The 13,299-nt window shown below is 48.1% G+C and overlaps 1 protein-coding gene across 2 annotated transcripts in view; it reads right to left on the bottom strand.

Moving 5' to 3' along the window:
• MAMDC2 (MAM domain containing 2) overlaps positions 1-13,299 on the bottom strand; it is an 89,600-nt gene that overhangs the window by 34,531 nt on the left and 41,770 nt on the right. For both annotated transcript variants that reach the window (XM_058657385.1, XM_058657386.1), the window contains exons 6-7: positions 4,083-4,339; positions 676-769 (exon numbers count right to left, since the gene is read on the bottom strand). In XM_058657385.1, coding sequence (XP_058513368.1) covers positions 676-769; positions 4,083-4,339 — 351 coding nt within the window. The remainder of the gene's footprint in view (positions 1-675; positions 770-4,082; positions 4,340-13,299) is intronic.

Here is a 13,299-nt window from a genome sequence, read left to right as displayed (position 1 = left end):
AACACGTAGTATTTAGTCATACTACCCTTCAGATGTCTACCAAATGCCAACACCTTTAAACAGGAGCATTGAGAAAATCCAAACACATAAAGTTAGGAGGAGACTTTAGAACTTTATTAACACATTGATAAGGTTTCTTGTTTACAGTCCCAAGATATCTTGTAAAGGAATGAAAACAGATAGATTGTGGTATACGCTTGCAATGGGGGAATCTCAACTGAACTTGAGCTGTGGTTATGCAACAAGGTGGAGGAATCCACCATGGTGGGAGGGTTTGGGGAGGGGTGGGAGAACCCAAGTATCTATGTAACTGTGTCACATAATACAATGTAATTACTGAAGTTAAATAATAAATAATTAAAAAAAGAAACAAACACACACACACACACACACACAAAAAAGAAAACAGATAGCTTAGTAAATTTCCCTTCCCTTTCCTGGCAGGTAGGGAAGATGAAAGTACATTCACACATGATAGCTGGCATGTGGTGTCAAAAACTAGCCTCTCTCTGTGGCAGCAGGGCCAGGAGGGAACTACTTCGGAAAACAAATGACTACTTGGTTAAATACTTTTTCAAGGATGCTACGAGGAAGAATGAGGAAAGCGAGGCTTCACCACACATTCCTGCTGAGAAAGGAAGTTCTGAAAGGGAGGAAAGCAGAAAGCAGACCCACCTGTGTGATTCTGGCAGTGAACGGGGGAGAAGGCAATGTCGTCCAGGGCCACGTACCCTCCCTTGGGACCACTGAAAGCCACTTCAAAAATAACCTGCAGGGGAAAGGCCATTTCCATCAGGCTCTCCTGATCGTAATCATGATTTCCAATTTAAAAACATCTTCTGAGTCAACATTTTCTGTGCCTAGTCTTGATCTTTCTTGTTTTTAAAAAAGAGATTTGATTGATTTGAAAAGCAGAGTTACAGAGAAATCTTCCAAATGAACACAATGACCAGTGCTGAGCCAGGCCCCAACCAGGAGCCTGGAATTCCATTCCAAGTCTCCCATGTGGGTAGCAAGGGCTTGAAAGACTAGAGTCATGCTGAGCTGTGTCCCAGGTGCATCAGAAGGGAACTGGCTTGGAAGTAGAAAAGTCAGAACTTGCTGGCAGCACAGGTGGTGACTTACCCACTGCGATACAACACTAGCTTCTTAACCATGATTTAAGTGGCATGCCAATTAAACCAGGTTATGCTAAGCCACAAAGACTTGCATAACTAGCTATCAAATCCTGGCGTTTGAGGTGGCGTCCTACTAAACTCAGCAAGTGGACACAGGCCCATGACACTGAGCATGCTGGTGGATAGGCGTGAATGCTAGAATTCGAGTCACACAGGGCAGGTGCATAAAAATGCAAGCACTTCTACTGGGGACATGGTAATTACAGCCCACGGCCCACGTATTCTCTCCTGCTCAGAAGGTAAGTCTCCAGCGTTCGTTCCCCTTTTTAAAAATTCATTTCAGAATATGGTGACAGTAAATTAACTGATGTTTGCAGAAAAAGGTATTTTTCCTACCGATTCGCAAGAACACACAGCAACTGGATTCAAACTAGAAGAGCAAAACCACATTTGTGTGGACCCAAGAGACGCATCCCGGGGCTCCCTATACAATTACTGCTCAAGAGCCAATTTCAAAACATTCGTGAGGCTGCATTCATATAAACGCTGCCCAGGAAGTTACGGCTGCCCAAAAGGGATTGGCAAAGGAAACGCTTTCATGGTGTGTGCGTGTGACTCATTTCACTTTAATAAAAGGAAAACTTTCTGAAGTGGTGTGTGCATTTCTTTTTCTCCTTGCAACCCAAACTTGCAAAACTTTCCACTGGGCTGAAAGAGCCAATGAAGGCCAGACTTTGGAATAGGAAATTGCACACATTCTGTAACAAGGCAATCTGCTCTTTCTGGGATGGCTGGGGAGCAGAGGGGGTGAGGAGGAGAACAGAGAAGGAGTGCAAGAAGTGGCAGGCACACCATCCGTAGATGGGACCTGTGGGAAACCGAGACCCAGCTCCGTCTTCTCCACTCTACATCAGGCCCCCAGGTGGCATCACTGGAAGGCCGCCAGAGACGCCCTCTGCTTCATTTGCACTTTGAAAGGGAACTGTGGAAGGTGCTGCCAAAAGTGCAACATGGAAAGCGGGGTGTTAATAACTCATGGAGACTGAGAGCCTGCGTGCAGCTTCGAGGACCTGAAGTGATCTCGCACCTAGAGCAAGCACAGGGCTGCTCCCCTGAGGCTCCCGCGGCTGCAGGGGCTGCAGGGGCTGCAGGGGCTGCAGGGGCTGCAGGGGCTGCAGACGGAGCTGCATCTCCTCCTCCAGCAGCAGTCATATTTCAGTCCAGGAACTTTCCTAAGCTCTCTGACATGGACCAGCTGTGTGACCTAGAAAAAAAGATGTGGAACTCCTTGTACACTCCGTCTTCTCCTTCCTCATCTGTAAACATGAGGATGATTTTTACCTACGATTGTTGGATAGTCAGTGCTAAACACACTGGTTAGTGCTAAAATATACATGGATGCAGATGCGTGTCAGTACAGGTGCTCAGCAAAGGGCTTACAAGCACAAATAAGTGTTCTCAGTACTCATCCTTGCGGGCTTGGCCCACGGTCTTTGAATTAATTTCTCTGATTTTTCTAAATCTTCGTGCATTGGTCATTTATCACTTACTTAACTTTAAATTCTCTAAAACCAAAGCAGTATACTCTGGCTCACATTAGGGCCATCATAGAAAAGTTTACCTCTGATTTTCTAATGTTTATCTTGACAAGAATGAGCTCAATTTCTTCCCTTCAAGCTAGATAATTCCCCAAAGGAGGGGTAACCTCAGAGCTGCCCCCAGGCATGGAAGAACCCCCAGGGGTAACCTCTGAGCTGCCCCAGGCCTGGAAGAACCCCCAGAGGTAACCTCAGAGCTGCCCCCAGGCCTAGAATAAGGGTAACCTCAGAGCTGCCCCCAGGGCTGGAAGAACCCCCAGGGGTAACCTCAGAGCTGACTCCAGGGCTGGAAGAACCCCCAGGGGTAACCTCAGAGCTGCCCCCAGGCCTGGAAGAGTCCCCAGGGGTAACCTCAGAGCTGCCCCCAGGGCTGAAAGAGCCCCCAGGGGTAACCTCAGAGCTGCCCCAGGGCTGGAAGAGCCCCCAGGGGTAACCTCAGAGCTGCCCCCAAGCCTGGGAGAACAGGGGTGATTTGAGGCTCAGGGATTTGAATCCTCTTTGCTCTGATCTCTGCCAGCACAGTGCAAGGTTCAGAGGGAGAGTTACCTAACAATGCTTGTTGGCTCACTGGGTTCTTTCATGCTCATTCCCATAAATCTACTCTTGCAAGAACATGAAGGTGACCAGGAAGGAAGACTGAAGAGATATTGAGGAAACATGAAGGCAGAGGGCACAGAAGGTATGGAAGGGGAAAGGGGAGACCTTGAATGGGGACAAATCGCTGCTGGACAGCAGCAGCTGGATCTGCTGTTCTGCTGCACAGTAGCCTGATTACAGTTAAAACGTGCGGCAGGGAGCAGGTTTCTAGCCCAGCCATGAAGACCCCTACAGCCTGTGTCACAGTGGCTGGTTCAGTGCTTGGCTCCTCGGCCTGACTCCAAGTCCCTGCTAATGCCACCCTGAAAGGTGCCCACGGTGGTGGCTCAGGTAGTCGGCTTCCTGGCACCCACATGGGAGCCGCGGGTTGAGTTCCCCGTTCCTGGGTTTGGGACTGACTCAACTCTGGCTGTTGTAGGTATCTGGTTAATTTTCAAATATATATTTAAAACATAATGCATTATATCTTACAATACAGCCGTAAAAGAATTTTGATTGTTAGCAATATGAAGAAATAATAAATGTAGAGGTGACAGATAAGCTAATCACCTTGATTTAATCATCACATAAAATACACATGCATCAAAACATTACATGGCACCCCATAATTGCACACGATATTTTTGTTAGTTTAAAATAAACGTTTTTTAAAAAATTCTAAATATGCCTACCTTAAAAAAATGCTCAAAGTCCAGAAAAGAGAAATTGAATGTGAGGAGAGACAGTGTCCTGACCCCCCATACCTGCGTGTGGGCCCCTGCACACCTACCTCCATGGGGTAAGGGGCGCTGAACTCAACCTCCGCCAGGTTCCAGGCCGCACTCCCCAGAGTGTCCATTTTCCAGATCTCCTCATAGAGGCCAGACCCATCCCGAGTGTACAGGGAGAAGACATTGCCGTCGCCCTTCTGCAGCTGGTAATAAAAGGACAAGCAACCGGACATGGGTGCCGTGGTCATCGGCGAGATGAGCTGCGCCACCTCCTGGAAGTGCTTCGCGTACACTGAGTCCACGTACATGTAGTGGCCTGGAAAGGACACAGGCAAGGACTGTAAGACAGGTAGGGCTGGCAGGCAGAAACAGAGTGAGAGTGGGGTGGCTCCCACTCAGTCCAGCGGGAGCTGTGGAAGGAGTTTGGCCGAGAGTAGATAAATACTGCAGGTGGGAGATGAGACGGGACCTGGGGTTCTTGGTGAAATACAAGATGAGATCCACGCTTTTTGCCCAAAAGTAAACACACAGAAAGGCAGAGGTGTCATTTGCAATGTGCCTGATGTTTCCACAGGCTGAACACACCCCTGTAGGGAAACAGCACCATCTGAGAAGCCGCCCCTCCCACATCGTCTTTGAGTTATTCATGCCCAAGAGCGTGGCAAGTGAACTCTCCATGGGTTACCAAAAGGGCAGAAGATATCCCCTACACTGGACATCTTTACATGGCATGCAAAGGTCACGCTTTGCACTTTGGCAATTTGCACGTCATTAACAGAACATCTAGGGTAACTGGCCCTGCAGCGTTAAAATCTGAACTTGTGACACTACTCCTGGCAGGCCCCCTTGGCCTCTTGACTTCCGCTGGAGGCAGCCACATGAAGGTATGGCTGCAGGATAAATACAACCCAACGGCTCCCTACAGCACAAAGGAGTCTCTCTCCTTGCCACAGAGATACAGCAAACTATGTGAAAATCTACTGCTTATTCTGTGCCAGGCTCAAAAACGTCAAGCAAGCAACGACAGAGGGTGCTATGCCGTGTACTTTCAGCTGGACATCCTTTTTGTCCACCAGCTCAGAACAATTACAGCTTTTAAAATTTGTTTTTATTCCACCATGTCTGGTCAATAAGATTTCCCCCCTTGGCAGGAAAGCAGTGTGAATGTTAGAAAGAATGGAGTCCAGGCATTCACACACTGAACAGCCTATTTTGTATCAAACACCCTGCCTAGCAAGGGCAGGCTCTCAATCTGTAAGTGTTCCAAGCACAAATACAGTCTGAGAAAGGTCCCCACCTTGACAAGGCAGAGGAGGGACAGACAATGAACGCTCAATTGCTCCTGGGAGCAAGAGGACCACGGAGACTTCCTCTGAGACTTGCTGCAGAGACCATAACTGAGAGCCTCCGCTGGCCTCCCCCTTGGGGTCCCACAGCATTGGGGAGGCATGCCAGCCCGGGATGCTCCCAGCATGTGGTAGGGCATGGTAGACACTATCAGAGCAGGCTACTCCCCCTGACTTGGGGCTGTCCAGTAACACCCCATCAGCCTGCACTTGAACCCGCCCGCCCTGAGGCGCACGTCACACCGTTCATGGCTCTCAGCACCTCTTCCGCCCTATAAAACACTGCATTCATTTACAACTGCACTGGTATAAACATGAATGCCACTTTGGCTAGATCTTGTGTTTGTTAGTATTGATGTTTTTCCTCCTGCTTTTGAAAATAAACAGAATAAAAAACACCCTCACAGGCCTTCCAGAGCGTCCAGGCTCTATGTGCAGTGTCCACAGTGCCCAATGAGTATGTGGAGCCCATTCTTAACTACGTGGCTTCTTCTTCCTCAGACCTGGAAACCCATTCTCCCCCACAATTCCCACTCCAGCTAGTCTTTGTTTATTGAGAGCTCAAGCTGACAGAGCCTAGAGGTGTTAGACTGTCTCCAAGGATTCCAGAAGATTCTCAGTGAACCTAAGGAACCTCCCAAACTGGAAGTGCGTGATGACTGTGTTTGACCTGGAGAACTCACACCCATCTCCACTATAAATGTCTCTTCCTTGTGACCACCAAGCATTTGACAGTCTTGGGTACAAGGTATGTCCTCACTTGCTGGGCAGACACTATTCTATTCTGTGCATTTGCAGCAGAAATGCCACATTTAACAGCTCAGGCAGAAAGGCCTGGGCCAAGCTAGCCACAGCCACATTTCTGAGCCAGAAAGCACACAGCAAACACAATGTGATCTGCCCAACGTGAGTCAGAGCGGCTGCTGGGAATCAGGCGGAGACTGCTGACGCCACACCTCACATGGGGCCAAGGCTAGACCGCATGCCGTCCCCACCCCTTCCCTCGGCACCGTTCATTTGCTGGAAAGCTGGGCACTGCTGACCGCCAGCTAGAAGGAGCTCAAGATTGCTTGTCTTCAGTTTATCATCTCACCTGAAGCGGTAGGGATGATTCAGAACTCTAACACAGGCGTTTGCTTTGCAGGCCAGGCTGAGCATCACTGGGAACAATCCCACTGAAGGAAGGGAGCCCATGGCTGGGTGAGCGTAGGTGCCACCTTAGGCTCCTTTCCAGAGAGAGTAAAGAGGACCAGAGGAGTCACCCACAGCACCTGGTGTTACGAGCAACTCACAGCCCAGTGCAATGAGCTGCTCCAGTCTGGCCCTTCCAGACCTTCTAGGAGAGGAAACTGGTCCTTAAGTCTGAGCGGGGTGACTGTGGTCAGCAGGATTTGATAGTCACCAAATCAGGAAGGACCCTTTAGGGTGAAGAGATTTTAAAGTATTAAAACTTTGAAAAAACCTATACGCGAAGACTTTAGATTTCCCAGGAGATTAAGAATTGAGCAGATTTTTTTTTTCCACTTTTAAAATTTTGTTGTTTAAATATTTTAGTGAGACAAAGAGAGACAGCAGATCAGGGAGTGGGGGACAGGGAGAGAGGTAGGAGAGAGGGAGAGGGAATGAGGGAGGGGAGGAGAGTAGGAGAGGCAGACGCAGAGAGGGAGAGAGAGATCCCATTTGTGGGTCCACACCCCAAATTTCTGCAAATAGCTGTGGCTTGACCAGGCCAACATTGGGAGCCAGGAGCTCAGTTTAGGTCTTCTACATGGGTGCAACGGACCCAAGCACTTGAACCATCACCTGCTGCCTGCCAGGGTTTCCCCCCAGCACCCCGCTGGGACCAGAGGAGGAACACACACAGCTATCCACAGCCCCATCTGAATTACCAGGTCAGATGTTCAGCCCACAAATGGCACCACTTGTCCACACGCACAACGGAAGCCATCTACTAACCTCTGCCTGCGGGTGATACACAGACAGCACAAGGTTTTGTAACAAGACAATCTAAAACTCAGATGAAGTATCACAGTACTCAGCAATGCCCACTAGAGCTCCAGTCCTCTGCGAGAAGATGCTGGCAGTGCTGGGGCCTGCTCAGTGCCCGTCCCCTATGACGTGATGCCAGCAGTGCTGGGGCCTGCTCAGTGCCCATTCCCTACAGGGTGATGCCGGCAGTGCTGGGGCCTGCTCAGTGCCCGTCCCTACAGGGTGATGCCGGCTGGGGCCTGTTAGGTGCCCGTCCCCTATGAGGTGATGCCGGCAGTGCTGGGGCCTGCTCAGTGCCCGTCCCCTATGACGTGATGCCGGCAGTGCTGGGGTCTGCTCAGTGCCCGTTCCCTACAGGGTGATGCCGGCGGTTTCTTTGGAGAGATGTTGTGGAGCTGGCTTTCTACGCATTTCCTATTGGCTTCTCAAGTGAAGAGCGATGTCTTCCCCTTTCTTGCCTTGAGCCGGAGAGAAGCTAAAGGAGGTCACTGTGGAACGGGCAGGTGAGTGAATCTGTCACCTAACCACATGCTCTCCCTTAGTGCAGAAATCCCTGGGTTCTGCAATTGCCTTGCGCCTTGCAGGTTAGGAGAGGGCTGGATCAATGACAGGTAGAGTCTGCTCAGTGTAGACTACCACCTGACATTTGACTGTAGGCAAGAGGCTGACCGCAAGGAACCATGGCAGGAACGTGGACAGCAAGGATGGTTGCCTAGGAGATGCGAGTTTCCTCTTCAGCTAGCCAGGCAATTTAAAAGGTGGTTGGGCTACAGTGCCTTCAAAGGAACTCTTCTCAAGGGGCTGCCTGCCAGCACAGTAAACCCAAAAAGAGAAGAGGCTGTTGCTGGGCACCACTGCTTAGTAGCGGTAAGGGGCTTTTAAGTCCCTTAAAAGCCAGAGCAGCCGGATGCATATGAGGGAGTGACATGAAGACGCAGCGGGAGACAAAGTGCAAGGTTCTCTCTGCTGCTGCTGCTGGTCTGGTTTGGGGCAAGAAGATTCCCACAAAACAACAGAGTCGTGACTTGACTGAACTTGTACCTTGAACCTGAAGGTATTTATTCATACCTGGAAATGACTAGAAAGCAGTCACCCAAGGGTGGGGACAGAAGACCCAGCAGAAATTGTATACAAGCAAGTGGAAGACAATTAATAAAGCTGCTTTGCTACGTGATGTTTGGGTCGTGAACCAAATGATTCAGTGCTGAGGGGGAATGAACGGAAGTTGTTAAGGTGGTACTCGAAGTTGATATACAGCAAAGGAGAAGGTTGTCGAGATACGATCCGTCCATCTCATGGTCCTGGGAGGAATAAAATAATCCTGACCTTATTTTACGTCTTGCCATCCTGTCCAGTTCCTGCCAGAGTAGTACCACAAGGACACTTGATCTTCAACATCTCAGCACAGACATGAACTGCTCTCATTATTCGTCTAACCCTCATCTTGCTCTTGCTCAGGTGTGGAGAAAACGGGAATGATCTGAGCTGTCAGGAGGTTACCTTGAGAAAGACTCTGTTCCACTTCATAAAACATTAACAGAGAAAGAGCTCATGCATGATGAATCAGAATCAAGAAAGACAAGAACAGGGCAAAGCGACATCCCCTCCAGGATTCCAGCGAAGTCCCACCACTGCTCTCACGGCACGATTTCAGTCACTGCCTTCATTAGACAAGATTTAATTCCTCACCTTAAAACCCCGTCTCGCCAGCCAGGACAAACTGTGAAAACCATACAAACACACGAAGGAACACCCCCGTCTAGATCATTACACTCACTGCTGCATTAAGTACAGCACAAAGGCCAGCATCTTCCTGGGAGGACATCCCAACTCAGTTCTTACCCAGCGAGCTCCCCTCACCCCCACCTTACATTTCTCTAGTTTTTACCTAGCTGCAAACACATAGCTGCTTCCATTATACAAATGCATGTGAGATGAGTTCATGCAGAGCAAAATTTGCTGCTGTAGGCAGAATTCTGAACCATTTAATCTTTGTTTTGCCACAAAAAATGGATAGAGTTCATGGAGAATCAATATGTAGAAGGCAAAGGCATTAACAGAAGCAAACTCTTTTTTAAAAAAATTATTTATTTTAGAACGTTACAGTTCTTTTTATCTTTTCAAGAGCAATCTTGGCAAACCTTTGATTTATATGGGTGGAGCTCTTCAAATAAAATGCTTTAGAATTTTTAGAACACATCTTTTTAAAGCCCCATGCTATCCAGGGGGAAGACCTAGTGCATCCCAACATGTTTCATGTAGCATCTGAGAAATACCAGAACACATATTAGTACAGAGCTACATTAAATGAAGTGAGGAGTCCGGAAATTAAAAAAGCTATTTACGTCTTTGACTCCAGATTTTCCTGGCATATCTTATCACACAACACCCTTCTTTCTCCATATGAAGATAATAATTAGGGCCCGGCGGCGTGGCCTAATGGCTAAAGTCCTCGCCTTGAAAGCCCCGGGATCCCATACGGGCGCCGGTTCTAATCCCAGCAGCTCCACTTCCCATCCAGCTCCCTGCTTGTGGCCTGGGAAAGCAGTTGAGGACAGCCCAATGCATTGGGACACTGCACCCGCGTGGGAGACCCGGAAGAGGTTCCAGGTTCCAGGCTTCGGATCGGCGCGCACCGGCCCGTTGCGGCTCACTTGGGGAGTGGATCATCTGATGGAAGATCTTCCTCTCTGTCTCTCCTCCTCTGTGTATATCTGGCTGTAATAAAATGAATAAATCTTTAAAAAAAAAAGAAGATAATAATTAGAGAACTGGAATTCTGCAGGGCAGTGTTTGGGAGAAGCTGATTCTTACAATTTCTTCGAGGTCAGTGACATTTTTGTATCAGGAGGGTAGGCAAGAATGCCGGACATACACAAAGTGCTTAGCAGGCATTTGCTGAATGGATGCACGAGTGAACAAGTGAGTGACCCATGAAGACGTTTCTTTCTGATGAGAGTGACTGTGTCATCTCTCGGGATGCTGGTAGGAGAGGAAGAAGCTCTATTTAAGATGCTTCTCTTTAGTTCTAGGGTCAACTTCTTCATTAGCGTTCAGTATTGCTGTCAGGAAACTCAGTAAGGCTGGTGGGCAAAGGTGCTCACCTTTGGAGGATGTTTGAGAGAATAACCAAGGAAGAAGAGAGAGGAGGGAAAATGCAGAGTGGGTGATGGAACACTGACAAGTGCCTGTGACAGAGTGACAGCTTCCTGGCAGGTGCTTCTCAGGGATGACCACACCACGATGCCTGTTGGTTCTTCGGGCCAGAATATTACACAAGTCAAGTCTTTTTCTCACCCCTGAGTCCCTTCAGCGCTCTCTCTCTCTTTGTATTACCAATTGCAGTGTATTTATACATATTCAGGAGGGACTCAAACATTTCTGAGAAAGATCTAGTGAGAGATGAATTTGGCAAATCTGGTGCAGACATTAGGCAAAGCAGAAGAACCCAAAGTCCTCTTACATTTGCGAATAGCTCCAGGGAGCCCCTACTATGCCAAGGGATCACTCCCAAGTGTTCAGAGAGGCGAGGACTCCTCTCTGAAGCTCTTCTCTACCCCTGTTGCCACAAATACAGCCAGAACAGTCTACGGTCACCTATGAGAGTGGGAAGGAATAGGGTGCTGCAACCCTAGGGAGCCAAGTCAGGTGTGATGGCTCCACACCAGCCCACAAGTCTGCTGCCTCTCCCAGGAAATGCTGGGGTTTCCTAGCCAACTGGGTTTCTCCTCAAGGATGAAGACCTGATGCACTGAACAAGGAACCCCGAATCGGATGCTGGTTCCCTAGAGGGGCTAATGTTTAAGTATTTGGGAAAAGTTTTCTAACAGCTCCTCATATGTGTCTGTCCCTTTGAGTAGCTATGATAATGACACCAAGGAATACTGCAATTTTATTGCACTGGCCTTTCAAGAGTGTTTGAATTCCACCTACTGAATCCTGCAGATTGACAGGAAAATGACTTCAAAATTAGCCTATTTCCCTAAATGAAGGAACAGTCACCTGGCTTTTTTTTGTAAAATTCCATGAGAGTGTTGGTTGCTTTATTTCAACAAGGACCTTCAGAGGTGGTGGCAATTTATTGCATCCAATTAACTCAACTGTCTTAAAATCCTTGTGCAGATTCAAGGGTTACTCTGGCGCATCTGGGTGTCACTGACCCTACACAGAACACTTAGTTGTGGCTTTTACAGTAACCACGAGAGGAGATGGGTCATGCAGTTTTGCAGCCAAAATATGGTGTATGCATAGGGAAACTCCAACCTTGTGTCATTGTCTAAAGTGCTCAGCTTACTTTTAAAAATAGGAACTGAAAACGTTTGTTCTTCTACTTGTCTTTGTTCCCAACTTAGTGACCCCAGTGAAACAGTTTCCAAGGCATTCTCTACACTTTTTGTCCTCTACCTCTCGAGCTTGCCACTGTGAGTTTGGCCGACATTAATACACGGTGCACTAGTGTCTCACGTGCAAAGACCTGCAGTGGCCTCTCACGATCAGTAACAGAAAGTGAAGCCTCTTGGCTGGCATTCAAGGCCTTCTCGACTTTGCTTCTTCAACCATCTCTCCTCCACTTGTTTCTTGGATTCGCCACCTCCGTTCCTGCTCTCTTTTGACTCTGCCAGTAGCAATCACGTCATCATTCAAAAAGTTGACTTGCTGCCATCATGTCTTTCAGGACCTCCAGCAGTAAGTCAGCTGTTTCGTCTCTGAATCCTAGCAGCTGTCTTTCTGGGGTGGACTTGAAAGGGGGTTGCTTGTTTGGCACTTGGAACACACTGCCTTGTGTCACATCTGTTTGTGAGAGAAATCCTTTTCTTTTCCCTGAATATGTGTTCCCAGAAACTGGGTATCAACCACAGAAACCTCACATTTTTTTCAAGATTTATTTATTTAATTTGAAAGTCATGGTTACTAGACAGAGAAGGAGGGGCATCTTCCATCTGTTGGTTCACTCCCCTGATGGACACAATGACCAGGGCTGAGCCAAGCTGAAGCCAGGAGCTTGGGGCTTCATTTGGGTCTCCCACATTGGTAGCAGGTGCCCAAGCACTTGGACCATCTTATGCTGCTCTCCCAGGCACATCATTAGCATGGAGCTAGACTGCAAGCACAGAATCTTACATCCGGGATGCTGCCTCATGGCGGCAGCTTTACGCACCATACCACATGGTCAGCCCTGGGAACTCCTTGTTATAACCAACATTTTCCTCCTCATATCTAACACCGGAGCAGACAAATGAAAATGATGGAGCCTAAGTTAGATTTGTCCTCAACACATCAGTCCATAACACTCTAGGGGTTTTATATGTAATTACTTTTCAGTATTTTGTTCAACCTGACTCGGCAGGTTGACATGAAAGGAACAACTACAACAACCGTAAAACAAAGCCTACAAACCAGAGGTTTGGATAGATGGGTCTGATCTGCAGATGTGGCTAGCAGACCCAAACATTCACTGACTTTTAACAATATGAAAAGCTTCTCACAAAATCTCTGCCTTCCTCATGAACTTGGCACCTGCGCTTGCATTCTCACACGACAGCAGCCTCTGCAGGACAGCAATCTACGCATAAAGTTCATACTCTCACACTGACCACAGTCCTCCCCCAGCCCACCTGTCTCTGCTTTATGCAATCTGGCTGGGCTCCCTAGGAAACTGAGTCTGAGACTGCCAATGTAAAGAGAATAACAGGAAAGAGAAAATAAGACCACACTGAAGACTGACAAGTGGAAAGGGAAACTACAGGAAGATTAGAGAAAAAAACGTGGAGACAGGGCTAAAAAACATTCAGATAAAGAGAATCTACAGTGAATGAGGGAACATGAAATGAAACATGTTATTGAGCCCTCATGCATGGGGATACTGAGGAGGCCACCACTGTTTTCTGCAGGATTTTAAGCCTCAAAGTCAGAAGTCAGTGACTCTTACTGCCAGAAACCC

This window comes from Ochotona princeps, chromosome 31, assembly GCF_030435755.1.
Source record: "Ochotona princeps isolate mOchPri1 chromosome 31, mOchPri1.hap1, whole genome shotgun sequence".
Lineage (NCBI taxonomy): Eukaryota > Metazoa > Chordata > Mammalia > Lagomorpha > Ochotonidae > Ochotona > Ochotona princeps.
The sequence above is the reverse complement of the archived record's forward strand: the minus strand, read 5'-3'. Positions and strand labels throughout refer to the sequence as shown.